The 22,182-nt window shown below is 42.6% G+C and overlaps 1 protein-coding gene across 1 annotated transcript in view; it reads right to left on the bottom strand.

The window, feature by feature from the left end:
- Positions 1-21,086, bottom strand: part of TAF4 (TATA-box binding protein associated factor 4) — a 36,095-nt gene extending 15,009 nt beyond the window's left edge. The window contains exons 1-3 of the mRNA XM_005524826.2: positions 20,752-21,086; positions 17,715-18,803; positions 230-396 (exon numbers count right to left, since the gene is read on the bottom strand). Coding sequence (XP_005524883.1) covers positions 230-396; positions 17,715-18,803; positions 20,752-21,067 — 1,572 coding nt within the window. The 5' untranslated portion in view covers positions 21,068-21,086. The remainder of the gene's footprint in view (positions 1-229; positions 397-17,714; positions 18,804-20,751) is intronic.
- Positions 21,087-22,182: the final 1,096 nt, after the last annotated feature.

Genomic DNA, 22,182 nt, shown 5'->3' with positions numbered 1-22,182 from the left:
ACCTGGTCTAGTAGAAGGTGTCCCTGCCCACTTCAGGAGCTGAATGAGCTTTAAGGCCCCTTCCAAAACCTTTCCAACACAAATGATTCTGAGATTCTATGAATCTATAAAAAGTCTTCACATTCCAGTTAGATCTATGGCTTCTCCAAATCACTACTATCACACCTTACTTTCTCATGTGTTCTTCACAGGGAACCAAACAGTTTTTAGCACAAGTTGCTGGACTGACCTGCACTGTGGATATCTGCACTGGGGGTGCACTGGTAGGTGTAGCAGGACGAGGAGTCAGAGTGTTCTGAGGCTGAGACTGGGCGTGTGCCTGTGCCTGCATATGTGCCAAGGCTTGCTGGGGGATCATCAGCAGCTGCCCGTTCTCACTGCGCACCAGGACCATGCCTGCAAAACAGAGTGGTCAAGGAACACACATCCTTTACAAAAATCAAAGAACGTATTTTTCTGTTTGGTTGGTTTTTTTTATTCCAAGTTGGGTACATATGGAATTATTGTACTGCTGAAGGACTAGGCAGCTAACAAAAGAGGTTCAGAATAAAAACAAAATACCCATCTGCATTATGGCATTTTGTCTAGAATAGGTTAATTTCAGAAATACTCTATCTAAATGCTCAGTACGGTGTGCATCAGAACACAGTGAGTTCTATCTGCCCCAAACACTAATACTCCATGTGACTAGAAGTTAAAATGAGTAATCCTGTAAAAATCCTACCTGCTCTTTACTAAGAAATTTGTTTCATGAGACACTACAAATAGAAGAAAATCCTGCCAAGATTCCTGTTAGTTTGTCTTTATGAGAGGAAGAAAAAATAATCAAACCTAGGCCTCACCATCAACAGCAACACAATTGTCTAAGTTCTAAATTAATTTCCCATAACCAATTTAGTAATGAAAGTGGCTATAAAATCATAATCTCTCTCATGTGCATCAGCAACAGACTGCACTGTGCCATGTTACACCCCAAATGAAGAATAAAACAGAGAGGGAAATGAGGAAATCATTCCCTGCTCAGTCACTCAGATCAATACACTTAACCCCACTGGGTAGCTGTGGGGAACCAGATTTTAACAGGCAGATTTTCAGATGTGATTCTCTCTTCCTTGAAGGCATAAACAGAATCTGGACAACATGAACTCTTTGCCAAGAGCTCCTTCATTCAGCACGCCTCACTCAGTCCCTGAGAGCCTCAGAACCTCATCAGTTCTGAAAAAGCCACCTAAGGAAACAAACTGGGCACTCAAAATTAGTTGGCTTCTCTAAGCAACTACAGGAAGAACCTTCGCCATGAAAATCAAGAGGCACTAGTGAAATCAGAAAGTTTTTCTTAAGTGTTGTTCAGTGAATCAAAAGCCCGTACACGCTCCCCAACAATATCTGGAGATGTGGTCTATTGCATCTCAGAGCATGACTACTTCAAAAGAATCAAGCTTTTATTTGCTTTTCTATTCTGGTCAAGTGCTGAAATGTTTACAGACAGCACCTTAAACAGTTTTCTTGGACAGTTTTACAAGTAAACTGCAAAAATTCATATACTGATTTCTACAAAAATGAGTTCAAAAGAAAAGCCTTAGTTGATTTGCTCCTAATCTTTTCCTTACATTCTCTACATTAACTCCCTTTTAGTGAAGCAGAGTCACACCAAAATGTTAAACTAGTTTACATCCAAAATGTGACTTTCCCTCACAACTTATGTAAAAGTGTTAAGGTGGGACCCACAAAGAACTATGGAAAAGTGAAACTTTGAGAAACAAACATTCCCAAAGTGTTTTTCTGTAGGAGGAGAGGGAGAAACTTATTTATTATCTTGCAGACTGCAGAAGTAAATACTCTTTGTTTAGCTGTCAGGTCAAAAAAACTCTTTCCCAAGTCATTCCAAAAAGTAAGATCTTTCCTCCTGTAACTTATGTAGGTAGAAGTATTTCTTTTAAAACAGCAAAGGCACACACCATGATCATCATCACCTCCACCACATCTCAGGAGAACTTAAAAGACCTTACAGTGAACACAGAGCTTGATCCCATGGGCTGCTCACTGGAACCATCACCCTAACATTATGGGGAGGGGGCTGCTGACAAAAGATAGAGAAACTGAACATTTCAAAGACTAGAGAATGACCTGCTACTGTATCAACTTCATTCCTCCACCAACAGAACCTGGCATCCTCTTCAATGCGCAAACATAAAATCCTGGGAAATGAATTCACATTGCCCACTTTTGTCATCCCTCATAACAACCAGCTGAAGCAGCTAAACACTGAATCAGTGGAAATCTTCAATATTATTATAACTGAAATCATCAGAACAGTGGACATCTGATTAGAGGAGCTATTTTCAAGTCAACATCAAATATTAAGGCTTGTTGAGTACTATTTAGTTTCTAGCAACTGAAAAAGGCCCATGCAACTACCTATGCCTGAGCTTTCAGAAATCCTTAAATGTCACAGAACTATACTGACAACCCATAAAAAACCCTTTTTCCTAAAATTCACTGGTTTGGGGGTTCCCCAAGATATCCTAAAGTTAACATGCCATCCAAGTTCTTCAAAGAGTTAAATATTTTTTCCCACAGAAGGAACATTAGAAATACTACGCCTAGTTTGGATGGGGGAGTGTGTTTAAACTTTCTCAGTGCAAAAGTGACTGAAGTTATTCAAAAGCACCAAGCCAAAGCAGCTCCCCTGCAGATGAGACTTCCATGGCATCAGGCAGTGGCCCAGAGCTATGTGATACCTGTTCCTGTCTCCATCAGGCTCAGTAATGTGTATGCACCACACACTAACACACCAGTGCTGTCAACTTACTGCTTTGCTTCCCAAAACATGAATGAGGAGAGAGAAAAGAGGGGAAATAACCAAAAAGTGAAGGTTTAATACCCCTGAAGTGTAAGCACAACACCTGAACAATGAAATATTCTCCCTGAGCTACATGCAGAATTAGAACATGCCTACACATTAACATAACACAACTGCTCAAACAGACAGTTGAAAAGCATATTAATGTGAGCTTTAGAAAACATATCAAGAAAGTTCAATTTCTGGCAGCAGACAGACAAAACAATAATTTGTAATTCAAACCCTGACTCTAAGCACTACCCTGTTAGATTTCTAACTCCAGGAAGTCTGAAGTACTTCTTTCAAGTACTGAAGTCATAATAGAAAAGTAACTCATACAAAGCCACATTTATATCTGTCACTATTTAAACAGTACTTTCATTCCCACTCAAATTTGATACACAGTTATTTTTAATTTATATAGTTTCTAACATGTCATTAAGTCAGCTCTACCACTGATAAATTCCTGTGCACATGGCACAAACATAAAGACAATTACTACCATCTGACTAGTTTTGAATAATCTTTAATCACAGTATGATGATATGAGACATTTTACCTGCTTAGAATGTTAGCTTGTTGGTGTCCAGGTGACTTTGGAAAAGGTGTAAAAATTCATTATGCGATGAACTTGAAAATTCTGTGCAGAAATTCTCCAGTACTACAGTGTGCAGGCATGCAAGTTTTGCCTGAACACAAAATACCCCTCCAGCTTGATGGGAATTCTTTAAAAAGGGAGATGGAGCTGCTCTCTGAGCTTCTCTCCCCCCAGTCAAACTACAGACTCCTTTCCAACCCAATTAGCTAAAAAATGAATTCACTAACCCAAAACTATACCCAAGCTGGCATTAAGTGGATTTTCAGTGAAGTTCAGAAGGGTCATTGGAGATAACTCGATTATGAATTAAAAACAAAGTCTTGTTTATCTCCTACTTCTAAACAAAACCACTTTGGGACTGTAACAGCCCCTCTCTCCCTTCATACATGAATCTCAGTTAACAATTTGTGACAGTGGAGAAGAGGAAGGGCCGACAGCCACATGTGTAGAAAAAAAAAATTCATCCCAAAACTTACATTTTAAATATTTAAATACAGGTAAGTATCATAACCTCAAACTCCAATGCATAAGGCTGCAAATGCTGAATCAACCAGGTCAGAACTGACTACCAGGTACTAGAAGACAGCTACAATTGTATAATTTATCTCACTATTTCAATTAAATTCAGCAACATATTTAAAGATGGAAAACATCTTTCTGTTTTATCAACCAGGTTTTTGTTCCTGCATTAGTGGATTAATTACTATTTGAGAACAAACAGCTAATAAACATCACTGGAAATGTTCAATAAGAAAAAGATGACAATAAGACTTGGACATTTTAAATATCTTTCCGCCTTCTTTTTCCTAGAAAGTCTGATCACGTGTAAAATCATATTCACTATTATAAATGCAAACATTCAAGAATTCTTTCCAAGTGTCTCATTTAAAAAACTAATTAAAATTAAAATTAATTACCATTTTTGTTAGAAGTTAGATGCTTAAGAGAATCCTGAAAGAGGTTCAGATTTTAGTTTGAATTAAACAATTCATCATGGCTCCAAATGAAGGATTAACAAAACTTAGTTGATTGTTTCTGACACAGAAAAGACTTGTGCTCCTGACCAGTACAATGGTCACCTCACATGTTCTTGCTGTGAAGACCTTCCCAGATCAATCCTGTTTACAAGACTGTTTGGGATGGAAAGTGGCATCATTAAGTGATATAGCTCCATGATTCTGCTGGGTCATCTTTGCCTCTTGCTTATTTGTAATTCCATTTGCTAATGACATTTTCATTTATAAAATGTTGTGCTTTGAGGTTTTTTCTTTGTTAGTTTTTTTTAATTAATAAAACGTGTAAAATCATGCACTGGAATAAAAAGTGAAGAGTTCTGGCCATCGGATATATCAAAAAAACATAAACCAGACTGTCATGGTGTAGCCACCTCTCAGGGTAACATCCCACATCCCAGTGCCACCTCTCAGGGTAACATCCCACATCCCAGTGCCACCTCTCAGGGTAACATCCCACATCCCAGTGCCACCTCTCAGGATAATGCCCCACATCCCAGTGTCACCTCTCAGGGTAACATCCCACATCCCAGTGTCACCTCTTAGGATATCACTCTATATCCCGGTGTCACCTCTCAGGGTAACACCCCATAGCCTGGTGTCACCTCTCAGGATATTGATCCATAGCCCAGTGTCACCTCTCAGGAAAACGTCCCACATCCCAGTGTCACCTCTCAGGATATTGATCCATAGCCCAGTGCCATCTCTCAGGATAATGCTCCACATCCCAGTGTCACCTCTCAGGATAACGCTCCATATCCCAGCGTCACCTCTCAGGATAACGCTCCATATCCCAGCGTCACCTCTCAGGATATTGATCCATATCCCAGTGTCACCTCCCAGGATAATGCTCCATGTCTCAGGGACTCCATCCATACCATGGGGGATGCACTGAGGGACTCCATCTCCAGTTAGCAAGCGCCTAACGGGACGGCACAGCAAGGTGTGCTCGCACTTCTCACTGGGCTTAACAGCATGTGCAAGGACGAAACTCTCACCTGTGAAATACAAACCCTACACACACACAACCCTATCTGATCCCAAGTGACATCACTTCTCTTTCTGGTGCAGACACTCAAAAGAAGAACAGAAGGTTCAAGCTTACCGATATTGCTTGTTACCCACAATGTAGTTCATGGTTAATCCAGATCAAGTCAGAACCATTACTAAGAATCTATACTCCTAGTAAGTCTTTTTCAGACAACAGAAGAATTAATGGATGCATGCTCTTGAAAGTGCATGAAGAATATCCTTTCCTAGTCTCCCAAGGAAATTCTCTCCTTAAAGTAAAAACGTAACTATAAACTTCCCAAGAGAAAACAATTTGGGTCAGGGAGAACTGTTAGGCAGCAAAGAATCAACAGACAAACATGCTGGAGCTCAGAAAGAATGTCCAAGCCTGAAAGAATAACCAGAGGACTGATCCTTCTTGGGTGTAGAAAACCAAAGTCCCTACAAACATCTCTAGAAAAGGAAGTTATTGATCATACAGTGCACTGACATCTGACAAATCTTCAAATCCTAACTAGACTTGCCAGGGAAGTTCACTAAGAGGTTATCTTTATGTCAAAGCCCTTTGGGCCTTAAGCTCTTGAGCACACACACATTTGTGGCAAGATGCTGCAAACATTTGACATGGTAGAAAAATCTGACAGTAATCCTAAGTGGGCTGTGCCATATCAGCAGGAGAAAACTTTACGAGAGAATCCTTTTGGTATTGTCAGAAGAGATTCTGTTGCAACGAAAGAGAAAGTGAATGTGTGTTTAAAGTTATGCAAGTTATCATACACACCACAAAAACCATCTAAAGCAAAGGGGCTGAGTCCATGCTCTGTAACTGATTGGATCAAGTTATACAGGGACCCCAGAATGACAAAACCCTTATAAAAAAGGACAAAGTTTCTAAGATTTTCCTTAGATTCCTTCCATTCCAAAAATGCTGGAACACCAGAGAGAGAGCTGGAGAAAAAGACAGCTGCCAACAGAAGCTACGGGAAGAGCTTTCAGAATAAATGGCGTATGTGACAGGGTCCCTTACTGCAGAAAAGGAAAAGATAACCTAGTACTGACATCAGTGCTGTCCAACAATCCACCATTCCTCCTCTTCCAGTAACTGATCCACCTGAAAAAACTCCCACTCTACAGGAATGAAAGCCCAAGGAAAGCAGAAAGAACCTAGTCTGCTGCAGCTCCATGAGTATCTGGGTCATTAAGGAAATCATCCCTAATACTAGACAATTTCTAGCAGATTTAGAATTATTTACACACACTGAAGAGCAGCCTCTGTAACAAACCAGATGAGCAGCAGCTCATGAAAGACCATCTATACACCAGCTCATGAGAAACAGGGATTACAAATCAAGATGAGTAGCACAGAACTGTTAATGGTAACAGAGGTGTGGATTAGATGCTATTGAAGACACACTACTTTGTACCTGAGGAGAAACGTGCACCACTGTTAAGTATATATTAGATATACTTAAGTTTAGGTGCTTAGAACATCAGGAGACTTGTGCTGCACGAGTCCAGAAAAAATTCTACTTGAACTTTCTTGCCAAAGCCTTTGACCTCATCAGTAATCTGAGCTTTCAAGTTTCATCAACAAACATGGTTATTTTGTGATTTCTATAAAGATGCCTTAGCTCCACAAGGATAAGCACAGTGCCTAAGGAGAAATCTCCATAATGCAGGGATCAGGAGGTATCAGCAAACCCAAGAGCTCAAAATGACCCCATGACCATGTGAGACTGCAGCTGCTCCAGAAGTGGCTGCCCTGCACTGGCATGACGAGGTCAGGCTGCACAAACACGAGGCAGTAGTGGATATGTTCCCTGCTGAGCTGCAGGTCTGCAGGCTCCACAGAACTGCCAGGCAGGGACAGAGCTGTCCAGCACCCTGGAGCAACCTGTACCAATTTCCTCACACCTTGCTCCAGAGTAATGGGCAGCCCAAAGCTGTGAGGCTGAGGTTCTGCACACAGCTGTGCTGAGTACACTGTGAACAATGAAAGGGACCTGTTAAATGTTCAGCACCTGCTGCACTGCAGGTGAGCTACAACTTACCATGAAAAAAGCATGGCATGACTGTCAGGTGTTGCTTCAGAGCACCTCTAATACAAAATACTTAGAGTTTCTCCCGACAGGCACTGAAGACTGGCATGGCACAGAGCTTTAGACAAGAACTACAAAAGCAAATTCTATTTCCTTTTCAACTCATGTCACTCTGGAATAAAGGAGAATTCTACCTAGACACCGTGCCAAGAAGTTAAGAAACAACATACAACTGCAGCACTCCACTGTTGGCTACCATCACTCTACCAACCTGCACACAGAGATTCCAAACAGTCATTATGGTCTCAGAAATTTAATTCTTCAACAGCTGATTTATGATTGTTATCAACACAGATAAAAGATGTTTGCAAAGATCCTCAAGAATCCTCACTGCAGTGCACAGAAAGTGCATTTTATACAGATCAAGTACAAAAGTTAACATTATGAGAAACTGCTTGTTTTTTCTTACAAAAGAGTAAACAGACAAAGAACTCTATTTAGTTTTAAAAGCTTTTGCTTACTCTTACTATGCAAGAGTTCAGTTTCAAACAACACAACTGAACTGTACTGTCTAAAAAGTAAAGAAGTGAATCATTTGTAAAGTATTGATTCACAAACCTTTTAAGAATATAGTTAAAGGAATAATGTCATATTGGAATGCCAAAAAGACACTGCATTTGAGAGTGATCCCATATGCAAAAAGTCTTACCTGTTCATTTGAAGAGATGTGTAAGAATTGTTCTGGAAAATACATCATTTTATATAGCAACAATTGACAAATGCTTCAACAACAATGTGATTTGAAACTATTTTGACTTCTCTGGAAAGCTATATTCCTTGAAAGTGTGTTAACATTCCTTTCTAGTCAAGCATACAAAGCTAAAACACCAGAGTGCTCTGTCAAATTGCAACCCAATCATAGCACAAATCTGTCTGATGTCGAAACAGCTAAGAAAAACACTATCAAGAGCTAAACCAATTGCTTTAATTATTGATCTACAAGCAATTCAGATGTAACTCTGCCATTAATTTCAATATACTTAGATCAAACTACAAAGCAATTATACCAAAATCAGATTTGGGTTTGAGAAAGGAAGACACAAAATAAAGTGTCACTAATTCTTTATTTCTGTTATTTTAAATAGAAGGTTTTAAAAATCAACCTATCTTCATTTGTGACAGCTTGTCTGTACCAAGGTGTGTCAACATTAGTGCTGTTCAAGCACCTGAAGAAATGGGAATGGCAGAGTTACTTTCCATTTATTACCACAGTCTGTACAGAAATACTTAACGAGGAGTAATGCTTTAAATCAATGATTTTTTCCTTCAGAATACAACAATCTAAAACAACTAAGTCCATGAGAAGCGATAAAGAACACATTTCTTTAATTTGTCCCCACTGTGAATGCCCTACTCAAGGCATAGACTCTTTGTGATTTTAGCTGATGCCACCTTTTTCACCTGAAGCTGTGGAGAGTCAGAGCTGGACAATTCCATTGACTGACAGCTCCCTAGAGCAGCCTCAGCACAAACATTCCCTCCACATCCTCCTCTGTGAGCTTATGCCTCTCTCACTGTCCATACAGAATTATTCTGCTTTGAGAATATGCCAAACACTACGCCTGCAAGTTCAATACAAACCATCAATGGGGACATGATATTACATGCCATTTGGCTGATAGCAACATTTATTAAGTAGCTCTGCTTTTGCAATTAGTCTGAACACAGAAACAGAATTATTATCACACCTGTAAGCTTGAATTCAGAAAGCTTTTCAACAAAATCAGGTTTCGTTTTGATTTTTACTAACCATCAAATGCACAGTCCTGAGTAATGACTAAGCTTAATGACTGGGTATGACTAACACTTATAAATAATTAGTGCCTTTTCTCCCCCTCCCGATGGAGGACAGGGAAGGAAAGAAAATCAAGCGATACACTGGTAAAAAAGGAAGAAGTGAAGGAACTAAGAGGTTGAAGCTCAGCACATGAGCACTTGTATCTTCTTCCAACCCACCCTTAATATTACTGCAAACATGACTGCACATATGCGTGTTAAAAACTAGTAACTCCTCATGTTTGTCTTTAACTTCCACACAGTTTAGTCACTGTCAGCCTCCCTACTCCAGATCTCTTCTCCCACACTGATCCCTCCACACTCTCTTCTGGTCCCCTCCTTGCCACAGGTGCTGCAATTCCTCAGTGCTGCTCCTTGGAGCTGGCACTTCTGACTCATGTGAGCACAACTGGTCCCACTCGCCACACCACCACTCAGGCTGCAAGCACCTGATGTTATTATATTTGGAGAGAGGTTCTAAATCCAACCCTCCCTTAAAGAAATATTGATTAATAAACTGAAGGAAGGTGTGCAGACAACTTAGTACAGCCTTGCTGCCCCCCAAACCCTCTCAGAAAGACTCAAGCATAGCACCACACCTCATTGCTTGGGTTTTGTTTATACTCTGATATCTAGAGCACACATTTTTCAACTGCACTGGTTGTCAGCACAGTCTATCCAGCACGTGCTTTATTCTGCACAAAAGCACTGTGATGGCTTTTAACAGTTCAGCTACTCTCAGAAGCATATATTAATCAAGTTATAATCATAAGACCATTTTTACAAGAAAGGCTTACTCAATTCAATACAAATCTTAGGACAGTCATGTCAGTCCTGTAAAATAATATTACACACTGCTGTGAGTTTTATGTTATTCATTGTCTAGGTACTGGGTATGTTTTACTGAAAAATATATTTTAGTAAGGCATTTTATGGGAAAAAGCATCAAAATTAAAATACATAGCATTCATAAATTACAATTCATATTTATAAGCAGAGATCTACTGTGGCAAAAAGTTACTTAATTTTCATCAATATACGTTTCCAAATCCCACAAAAAGAGCTTGGTGTCCAAACTGGACCTTGTACTAAATTCTGTACAAATAGATAATAAAAGCACCATCCCTATTTAACCTATTTTATAACACATTTATACATTTTGCTGACCATCAACCCTTGACATTCAAAGTAAAACTTTCTGATTACTGGTAATCCAAGTACAGAAATTCATCATTTTCAAAATGTTATTTTTAGTCTGACAACAGTTACAGACCCAAAGATCACTACATTTGCACAAAGCCTTAAGACAGTTCCACTGAGGTGCTGAACAGATCTCACTGCAGGTGTATCAAATCCTCATAATTATCACCTCTTTCTTGATTACTGATAATCTATACCATTATACAGTGACAATAAACAATGTTTTGTTCTCACAAAAAATATTCTATATTTAAAAAACTTTAAAGGCACAAATAAGACCTCAAGGATAATTATTATATTTTACATTAAATATTATGCTAAAGACACCTAAAGAGAATTACTCCAAGAGAGGACAGTTTGTGCTAAAAAACTGGCTCTCAGTTGAGACACCTGCACCTCCAGAAGACAACCAGTATTTCTGGGAGGAAATTCTCAGATTAGAACTGGTGTAAAAATTTCCAGAGCTGAGGTAAAACTATCTTAGAAGGTTTAGAACAGCCAAAAAGCTCTGTTCGTGTGTCCATGGCAAAAAAAAATAAAAAAAAATAAAAAAAAATATGGATGATCACATAATCTTTTCACCTGTTTAATTACAGCCTGTACACACATCAGCAATTTTGCTTCTCTTACAAGGAAGCAGATGCAAGAGGGCTGATACATTTATTTGCACACAGGAATAGACCTCTGGCTGTGCAAAGAAAAATTGTCACCTGAGAGCAACACACTCTCCCTAGAGCTTGGCCTTCCTTCACACAGAGCTTTAGGGTTCATAATACACCTGAAATAACTGTCTATGAACCAGGACTAAAACCTCCTCTAGATATATGTGTTTATCTTCAGTTGTAAGAAACTGTATTTTCAAAATTCTTATCTTCATGCCACTACTCTCCAAATCTTCTTTCACAAGAAATAATGTGCCTAACAAAGCTAAACTTGCTAACAGTCTTCCAACTAGCAAAAGCTTTTTTTTTTTTTTACATGAAACAATGGCAACAAATTCAAGGAGAAGATTCAAACAGATTAATGGAGTTACAAACATTCATAAAGTTTCAACACAAACAATAATCTTGACAAGAGTAGCTATTTTAAGGTGAAAACGCTGATTCTGAGTATTTCTGACAAAAAAAATTCACATAGTAACAAAAAATGTTTAATGTGTTAAGTGACTTCTATATCCAGCTCTTTCTGAGCAGACTCAGTATTGATCACATAGTTTCTACACGAAGCAACATTTCCACAAACCAGTATTTTCTCTTTCCTTGAACCCAGACAGCTTAAATATCAGTATTTTCAACTGTGTTCTAGAACCACTTCATAAAATTTTTTAGAATTATATTTACATATCATTTCCCAAAACAGGGAAGACAGACAACAGTATAAGTTCTCATACCAAAATACTTAATTTGAAGAGTCTGTGATAGAATTTGTCTCTTATCAGTGGCCCAAACTGATGCATTTTCATCTCAGTTTGCTAACTGGGCTGCAGCATCCTCTGTTAGTAAGGGATTTAAGTCCTGGGCAACATCAAATTTGTGGACTCAAACTGAGAAGGTTCACAAGTAACCTGCTTACATTTCCAGAGATGGAAAACGCAACTTCTTGCAGAGTGCAAAACACCTCAAAAGAAACAAATCACTTCTGGTTATTGACCAATAACCTTTATCACAAGCTTAATGATACCCCAAAAGATCACAATTTAAAGATCATACAGACATATTCATACACACACTTCCAAAGGCTGTTGGGAACAACATTTTTCATAACAGAACTAAACAATATGTAATCAGAGTTAATAGCTTTCATAGTTTAACAGAATCACATTATAGTCCCATTAGATCCCATCACTTAACAACAGAGTCTTATCAGATGTGCACAACATCAAGATAGTCTTTTTAACAGAACCAAAAAAACCCATTGCACAGTTCTCTGAGCCTCAGGTTCTTTGGGGTACAAAGCCAAGCATGCAGGAGTCCTCACTTATGGAAGTTGCAATGAGAACAAACACAACTTTCAGTCTGGTGACATATGGCAGATCTGATGTAGCAGATTCCAAATAAAGCAGAATGTTCCTTTTGCTGATGCATGATTTGAACATAAAATCCACCCCTCACCCAGAAGATTTCTGCAGAAGAGATGCACGGTTATCTTCCAGAAAGACAGATACTGCTTTACATGCCAAGTACAGGACTCACAAGCTCTAATCCTGGCAAAATATTGATTCCTGCGTGGCCTTGGACAAGTCAGAACTTCTCTAACTTGCTCTTTCCCCAAGCTCTAAAGCACAGTTCATAGTACTTTATTTACCATCTACACAGGCAGGTTGCAAAGATTAAGTTTTGTAAAATGCTTTGGAAGTAAAACATACTGTAAGTACTCTAAGAAACCCCCATTGTCACAGTGCATTGCAGACATTATTTTTAACAAAATCAAGCCATGCCAACACAGTTAACAGGCATAATATTGGCAGCACATGCAACACACAGGGAAACTATAATGAGGATATGTTTGAACTCGCTTACTAGTCAGTGAGAAATAGAAACAACCACATTCCACTACTTCATAGTATTTCTTCTGTTCCTTTCTGTATTCCATATATTATGGAATTCTGAAATTTTCCTCATCTATCTACATCTATCTATCTAGCTCCTTTGGGCACTTCTGGGGTGCATGCTTCAAGTACAAAGCAACTCAAAGAATGAGGCAGTCAGGATGAAAAAGTAACTCAAATTGCTTGATTTGGTTCTTCTCAGTTGCCACCCTTCTCCATTTTTATACCCTCTCCTTTGCCCAACCACCTACTACCCCAACTCTCAACTGAAAGAAACTGAATTACTCCTGCAGAAGTTATTTTTCAGTTATTCAAGCTCAAGTCAAAAGGACCCAAACACATGCTTTAAATTATGTTTTCAGGTAGTTTTCCCATCCTAAAGCATCGTAACCATGGCCTGAGTTGGAATCCTTCTTGGATAGTGGACTATCCAAGCTAAAAACCTATTGGTTTCTACAAAAAAAGCTCCAATTTAACACCAAATGAAGTTTTGAGCTCTAAGGCCATGAAGAAAACCTTGAGCATGTATATTCATGTAGACCATCTTCCAGGATGTGCACCTGTATAGCACTAATGCTCTTTCAGGTATCCTTTGTCTCTGGAAAGCATCAGTGATAAGTTTTAACCACTGCTAGAGTTCAGAACTCTGGAACATTCCACTGTTAAAGGGGCCCCAGCAGTTTCTCAGTCTATAAAAAGTCCATCCTGCCCTCACCACAGAAAAGGCACATGAGATGCCCTCCAAGAAGAAAGCAACGAACAAATCTGTAGTCTCATCCCTATCATCAACTACTGCCAGATCCAACTGAGTTTTGAGAAACTAATAAAGGAGTTTTATTTTTAGATACAAAGCAAAACAATTCTCTTCTACAACAGCTGCAAAACTGTACCACTGCTAGTGGGAAAACTGGTCATGACTGTAGAAGTAAAAGAAAATAAACCATGAAGACAACCCATCCTATCTGCTATCTTCAAACAGGACTATATGTCACCAAATCATATCTAATCAGAAAAATACCAGTCTTTATGATCAAGCCACCAAATTTTCATAACTACTAACAGTCACTCAGAAGATAAAAGAAAGGAAGGACAGAAGGAAGTGAAAGTTTCTAGATTTCAATTTCACCTGAGCTAGCAGAGAAAACTGTCCAGACCTACCTGCTCTATGCTATTCTCATTGCATACCTTCAGCACACACCAACCTGCTTCTCTCTCTAAGCAGACACCTTAAAAACTTATTATGAGCTGTTTGTACATAAAGATAAAGCAGAAGAGAGTAGCAACACAAACTTGCAACAAGAGAAAGCAAATCTTTGAACCCCAAGCTGACAGTAATGCAAAGTAAGCATAAACTCACACATGCTGGGTTTGTACTACAGCACTGCTGGACAAGACGGGGTTTTCAAAAATTATTTTAAAGCACCCAAGTTTTGCCAATTTATGAGATGATTCTACCCTGTGTCAGCAATGACCTCTAAACACTTTACACACTCTTGCAATGCAAAAGATAAATTTTAGTACATAGTCCCAGCTATACTTTTCTGCAGACGTTTCTGAGCATCTCTAACAGTGGAACACTGACTTACCACTTTAACAAACTCACTGATTTTCTACCTCTTACCATATTATTGTACACAGCACATTTCTCATTACTGAAGTATCCAGAAACAACCAGCTTCATTCAATTCCTTTCCAGTCAGTTTCAGTAGTGTTGCATCCTTAAGGCAGTATTGTATAGACTTGTGTTCCCATCCCCTTACAAAATCATCTCACAATATTTCTGTGTCTCTTCTCAGAGGGTATAAATAAGGTTATTTTGGGACCATCATTACCCAAATCTGTCCAACTGGAGCACAAAGTTCCAACCAGAGGCTCTTGAAGAAAGACTAAGGACAACGGTCCTCTTCCTCAAAGATGTCAGGAGTGGAAAACCATCATTAATAGACAGATACTCTCCAATAGCTCAGGTCCTTGGAGAAGAAATACACCAAAATCCAGTAAGGTCACAACAATTATGGCCTACTTGCTCTTCAAACGTCTCCAATCTGGTCAGTCAAGGTTTGCTGCACAATTGCCTTCACACAACACAAAGCATTATTCTAACAGTAAGGTATTTTAAAGACCATTGATGGAGTTTATTTTTCACGTGGTCTTTTGAAGAAAACATTTGAAACCTTGAAAGGTTTCTAATTTTCAAGTCCCAGTTTAGCAACTCCTGCTGACATTTTACATTCTGCTTTCCATACCTGTGACACTGTAACTGTATTTTGGAGAACTAGAAACAGTAATTCTGAGTAAGAAAATAACTATAAAATGTGTGTTGTCATGGTCAAACCTTCCATCACTATAAGTGTTTGTAATTCTTGGTGTAAGAAGCTGTGTGTGCAGTGTATGATTTCAAACTATTTCAAGCACTGTTTTAGAAACTCTTACCAGCACACACTAGTAACTTATAAAAACAAACTTGTGAATGCAAATTCGATGCATGCAGTAGGTGCACAGCACAGAGGCACTGCAGCTGCAGCTTCACACTATCAAACTGCCTCCAAAAACCTGGCCTATGATGCTGTCATTTAAAATACAATTTCAAAAGCATAGCCACCTATTCTCCTTTCACTGTGAGTGTACCTGCACTCTGCTGAAGATCACAGCAGTTGCACAGGGCCAGATTTGCAGGGGTGCTTGGGTCTTGCGCCTGAGAGATGTTTGGAAGAGCCCAGAATCCACCAATTCTTAAGTGTTTTGAAAGAGATGGTTTATGGAAAACATTTTTAAAGCTGGCTACTTTTGCAAAGTATAAAAAACAAACTAAAGCAATGCAAAAGAAAAATAATCAATTCCACTAAAAAAAAAATTCCTTTTCAATATTAAGTCTGTCTTATCATGCAAGAACTCCGTTTCCAATTTCTATGTATCCAGTCACATATACTTCCTTATTTTAAGTCATGCTTATTCTTTTGAAGTCATAAATATTTCTTTAAGTGTAGGACAGAAACAAAAGTGCTTCGAACCTGTACTGTTTTACTTAGATCTATTGAGAACTCCAAAGGAACAATTTATGGTCCAATTTTGCTTAAGGACTGGCAATGCTGCTTCTAAGAGTAACACATTTCAGGATGCTGTGGCAGTCTGAAAACATCAGCTACCTGGAAAAAGGTCCCACTGGACTCCACAGTAGTACTTTCCCTTATAATCAGGTTTATAATGCAGTATTAACAAAAAATGTAGGTATAAATGGCACTAGACTAAACTGGATCAATCCTTTGATACACTACAGCAATAAATAAAATAAGGCTTTTCCAACCTATCAATTTACAGGCTTCAAATCAAGCACCAAGATTTCAAGATCTGAGTTTTACTGCTATTTTTTAAATTAGCATCATGTCATTCAAATTACTCATATATGGAATAATCTTTTACAGAAAAAAAAAAAAAAGAGAAATATTTATACCAGTTAGTACTTGGATACACACAATGTTTGACAGACTTCATCAAACTACATGGCATCACATACCACAGACAGCATATTACACAAAAACACAGCGTTTAGTAACACAGCACATAATTCCTGATCTATTTTATGTGACAGGTGCATTGCTCTGAGGTTGGTCAGGAGTTCCAAGAGATGTATTTTACTAAGACCACCTACTAAAATCACCACCAATTTCAGTGTTAGTAGCAAAATTTAATTAGTTTTTCTTTGTGTACTGCCCTGAAAACAGTGAGCAGGAAGAATACAGCCCTTGCATGTATTATTTTGAGGACAGGAAGCAATGTGTAGGTTCACACAAGTATTTGCAGCTAAAAATCAAAGTGGATACAAGCAACAAGCCTGACTCAGAATAACAGCAAATATATAACATTAAATCTCCGAATCTAGGCTATTTAAGGAGGGACAGAACAGTTCTGAGCAAATTCTCAGCCTGCTTTTCACTCATCCACAGAGTTCAGGACTACATTCCTTGTCCAGAGATGCTCTGCACTAAGCACGAGACTAGCTACTACAAAAGCTGCAGCCCTAGACACAACAGGGTGAGGTAAGGACATAGGAAGTCTGCCTTTTGTATCAGAATGCCAGTGACTGAAGAGACGATCATAAGCTTCAAATCTGTGAGTTTTTAAGTCAGACTTTGAAGGTACTTAAATCCAAAGTAGGTAGTTTTCTTGTATTGTATCTGCTGCTCCTCTCTTCATGAGAGCTCTGTGGTACTGGGGGCATGCAGGGACAGGAGGGAACCGAGCAGCACATAAAGGTTACAAACTACTGACAAAACCACCTGAAAATTCAAAATGTCTTTTGTGCTAATGAAGTAACAACATTTCATTGGATAATGTTTCATTGTTACACTTTGGCAGTTTGCAGCTTCATCTACACTCACATTGTAAGAAAGATACCAAGCAGAATTATTTTCAATTACTGCTGAAAAGACTTTCTGGTCACCCAAAATCAGACACTAAGTAGTGGAATGCTACTATGCTACTACTACTCAACACCAAACCATTCTCATTGTTACATGTCATGCCTTTTCCACAATTCACAATTGAATGGCACAGAGTCTTACTTGGATTCCTTCCTCCCTGCAAGAAATAAACTTCCGAAACAGAACCCCTCAAACCTCTGACTTACCTGGTGGTAACTGAAAATTCTGAATGTTAGTCGGATTCTGAGGTGGCTGAGGCACACGAGGTGCTAAAACTGTAGGAGTCAAAGTCGCTCTGATTCCACTTGTAGTTGGAGTTGGAGTCCTTGGCAGACTTTGTGCCACTGTATTGGCAGTGCCTTTAGCCATTCCTGTGGGGGTGCCAGGAGCTGCAGGAGGTATCCCACCAGGATTGGGAGCAACATTGGAGAGCCCAGCTTGCATAGTTTGCCCAATAATCATGCTACCCCCTGTAGTACTGGGCTGGCCACCAGTAGCCAGCGTCTGCTGTTGGGATACTGCCTGGACTATAGTTTTAGGAGACTCAGATTTGATGACCTGTGCGGCAGGAGCTGCTGGCACAGTGGAACCAGACTGGCTGTTCACAAGCGACGTCTGGAGGGAAACTCCAGATCCCACAGTGGCTGTGGCAACAGCAGGAAAACTCCCCACACTGATGGTTGAATTGATCACAGTATTGCTCCCGTTCTGAGTGGCTGCACCAGCTGCAGCCACCGTGGGTCCTGCTGTGTGGATCGGGGGCCTCACGAGTGTTACCGTGGGCGCCCCAGTGCCAACGCTCGGTGGTGGCTGCGAGGAGATCACTGTGGGCGAGGAGGAGGATGCAGAGGACACAGCAGTATTAAGGAAAGAAGTCTGGATGACAGTGTTAGAAGCTGAGGGCAAAACAGCATTAACAGCGTTTCCTTTCCCCACAGATCCAGGTCCATTGTTAACGAGAGGGGCAACAGCAGGTGCAGGAGCGGGGTTGGCAGTCACAGGAGTCCCAGAGAAAGCAGCACTTCCTGTGTGGTGAGAGTTCATCACCACGTTACTCCCATTCAAAGTCTGCACTGTCGTGGTCCCAATCTTGCCATTCCTGGTGGACAAGGCAGTCGCCATGGTGCTGATAACCACCGATTTGCCCTGACTGAGGGTCCCTGGAGCAGCAGTGACTTCAGATCCTCCTGCTGCTGCAGTGGTGGTGCTGGTGCTCGTTGTGGTGGCTCCATCCAGAGCTGAAGTCTGGGACCTGGTGTTATGATTAATAACACCCCCCTGCACTCCTCCTGCCCCTGCAAAACAACAATGAGGTTAAACAGAGCGAATGAGCAAGAAGAGAAATCCAGCAAAGACAGAATGTTCTCCCTTATCACCAGGTCTTCTCCATCTCCCAAGCTGCCTGCCTGGAGCCAGGAAAACAGGACAGAGTACAAACTGAACATGGCTTTAAAGACGTTATCTTAAAGCCTCCAATATCCCACCAAAGACTGGCAGATTCAGTATTAATTGTAACCCCCCTGCTTTTGACCCTACAGTAAGAAAAAACAGGGAAAACAGATTTAATATGAATCAAGAGAAGGGAGTAAGAAGATCATCTAAGACCTCCTTCCCCATTCTAGAGCCTGACATCCCATTTAGAAACAGGATTGCAAATGTGAGGGGGGAAAAATGGCCATGGAAGACACATTACTAAGATATATTCCCTATACCCAGCACACATTACTCTCTAATCCTGTCATCTCCTACAAAGCAAAGTCAGTCAGATCAGGAGGCTCAACAACAGCAAAATATGAAAAGTGAAAGGAAATAAAAACATTGGCCTGGCAAGATAAGAAATACTGCAAGGCCCGGAGTAGGTTTCTAGAAGACCCCTCTTCCTTATTACAGAATTTGTTCCGACGGATCTGAAGTTCTCACAGCCAGAGATAGTTTAAAATAAATAAATAAAAAGCAAAGCTGGTTTTCAGAAGGGACAAGATGATGTAGCTTCTTGTCCTGAATAATCCTCATGCCCCTTGATAAGGCCTGGTGTTAGCACAAGTACAATCACACACAGTCCAGGTCCTGGCCCTAAGGAGACAGAAATGGGAAAAGAATAGTGACAGGCAGACACTGAGATGCACATTTTAAGGGTCAAGGAGATCCTCCTAGAAGAGCTTCATCGATCATAACAGAGGGTCTGTCGTATCTTCTTACACTTCAGCAAGATGAAATCAAAAATAAAAAAGGGGGGAGGGGAGGAATTGCAGAGATATTCTGGGGAAACATTTCTTTCAAATCCCCCTGAAAAACAGCTTCCCTCCATTCCCACGTAGTGAACCCTCAGTCCCAGCCTTTACACTGCCCCCCTACAAGCCTCACAAGACGAAGGGGGAATATTCCCAGGCAGCTCCGGGGGTGGGCGGGTGGGAGAAGGCGCTGTGCAAGGTGGGGTGTTGTGGCCTGAATTCCCCCCCTTCCCGGGACCCGGCGTTGTGACAACCCCCCCTTGAGGGCAGAGGAGGAATGGGAGGTGTTGGATGCCCCCTCCAAGCCCCTGGAACAAGGGAGGGGGTGCGGGGGGAATATCAACGCAGGCAGATATGGGGGGGAAGCATTTTGAGGGACTTCCTCCCCTTGAAATCCCCCCTCGCTTCCTCCTCTACAGGAAATAGGTGTCATGATTAATAACACCCCCTTCCACTTCAGCAACAGCGAAGGGGGAGGGGAAGGAGCATTTACACAGACAGCTAAGGCGGCATTATCAAGAGGGAATCCCCCCATAACCTCCACCCCTGGAAAGGGAAGGGGAGCAATCACAGGCGGCATGGGAGGCACAGCCATGACCAAGGGGGTGGGCTCTGCCTCCTTCAGTCCCCGAGATTAACAGAGCCCTTTTACACTCCAGCAACAAGGGCAGGAAAAGCAGAGGGGACCGGCAGAGTCACGGACGGGCACTGCCGGCTCCTTCTGCGGGGAGGCTGCCCCCACACATGATCCAACACCCTCGAGTAAGCACAGGCGAGGAGGGAAAATAAAGGGGAGGGAGCAGAGGCGCGGACATACACCGAGGGGGCATGATGAGGGGAGGCTCTCCCCCGTATGATCGATACCACCCTTTGCACTCCCGCTCCTGCCACAACGAGAAGGAGGAGAGGGAAAAGGGGGGAAAGCAGTGAGGGAAGGAGGCAGCGGGAGCTGGGGAGTGGGGGGAGGGGAGGGCCCCTCTCCCTCAGAGCCCCCCACCCCTGCCCACGTTACCTGCTTTTGTGATCTCTGGGGCACTCAGTCCCATCTTGCTGCCGCTGCTGCTCTCTGTTTGGGCATTAGCATTGCCTCCTACTACTACTCCTCCAGGGCTGGGGCTAGGGCTGCTGCTGCTACTGCTGCTGCTCACAACATGGTTCCCCAGCAGCCCCCCAGCGGCCCTCAGGGGCTCCTGCGCCTTGTGGTGCTGGTGGTGGTGGCCGGAGGCCGCCAGCTGGGACTCCAGGGAGCCCACCAGGTCGCTCACCACCTTCTCATCCACCTCCGTGTTCAGGAAAACCTCATCCAGCAGATCCGAGCCCGCCGCCATCTTTTTTTCGGAGGGTTCCTGTGAGCGGCTCCCTCCTCCCCCCCCTCCCCTCTCACGGCTCCCTCCTCCCCCCGCCCCGCTCACACTCGGCCCCCCCGCCCACCCGCGCACGCGCGAGCGCCCGGCCCGCACATCATCGGCCGAGCAGGGATTCCGCCCGCCGCTGATTGGCCGGCGCCCGCGCTATAAAAGGCCGTGCAAATGGCTGCGAACGCTTAGTTAGGAGTCGGGCGGCGGCGGCGGCCCCCCGGCGGCCGCGGGCGGGCGGGGGCTGCGGCCCTTCGGGGCGGCCGCGCTGCGGGGGGGGGGGGTCCGAGAGCCGCGCGGGGCGGCGGGGGCGGCCGGGCCCGCCGGCGGCTCTTTGTCTGCCTCGGCCCAAAATGGCTGCATGTTTTCCCTGCTGCTCCCTGCGTCCGGGTCTCCCCCGCCGGCGCGAGTCTGAAGGGCGCCCCGCACCTGTGCCAGCTGCGTGTAACTGATCCACCGGCGGGGCGGGCGGAGCACACGCCCAGCCCCGGGCGGGGGCAGCGGGCGAGGAGGAGCCCCCCGCGCCTGCCTCCCTCCCGCCGCCGCTGGCGGGGCGAGCCGGGGGCTGCAGCCCCTCGGTGCAGTCGGGCCGCGGGGGCGGGCGCCGGGCGCGGTCTGACTCAGCACGGCCGGGGCCAGCTCCGGCAAAAGCGCGCCCGGCTGCCAGCCCAGCGCCGGGAAGGGAAAAGAGAAAATGAAAAGGAGAGAGAGGGGAGGCGGGGGGGAAAAGAGAGGGAGACGGCAATTTTGAACGGTCCAGTCGCAGCTGCGAGCCGGCACGGCGGGGCGATCCCCGCCCGTGTGTCAGCCCGCGTTACACCCCCGCCGCCGCTTAACCCTTGGGGGAGAGCCGCGCTCCGCAGCGGCGCTCGGCGGGGAGCGCAGCCCCGGGCCCGGGCCGCGCTGGCTGCAGGTGGACATGATCGCTTACAGGAGGCAGCTGCACTTTGACCTTGTTGTGCAACCATCATAAAGGAAGTAAATAACGTAAAAATACAACCCGCCTTTCTATAAATGCGCTCTTCTGCCAGGCGCTGTTTCCCTAGAAAACTGAATTACTGGAATAGTATTACCAGATGCAGTTGGAA

This window comes from Pseudopodoces humilis, chromosome 19 (assembly GCF_049639895.1).
Source record: "Pseudopodoces humilis isolate 2021_Gansu_Grassland_sample_001 chromosome 19, ASM4963989v1, whole genome shotgun sequence".
In the NCBI taxonomy this organism is placed as follows: Eukaryota; Metazoa; Chordata; class Aves; order Passeriformes; family Paridae; genus Pseudopodoces; species Pseudopodoces humilis.
The sequence above is the reverse complement of the archived record's forward strand: the minus strand, read 5'-3'. Positions and strand labels throughout refer to the sequence as shown.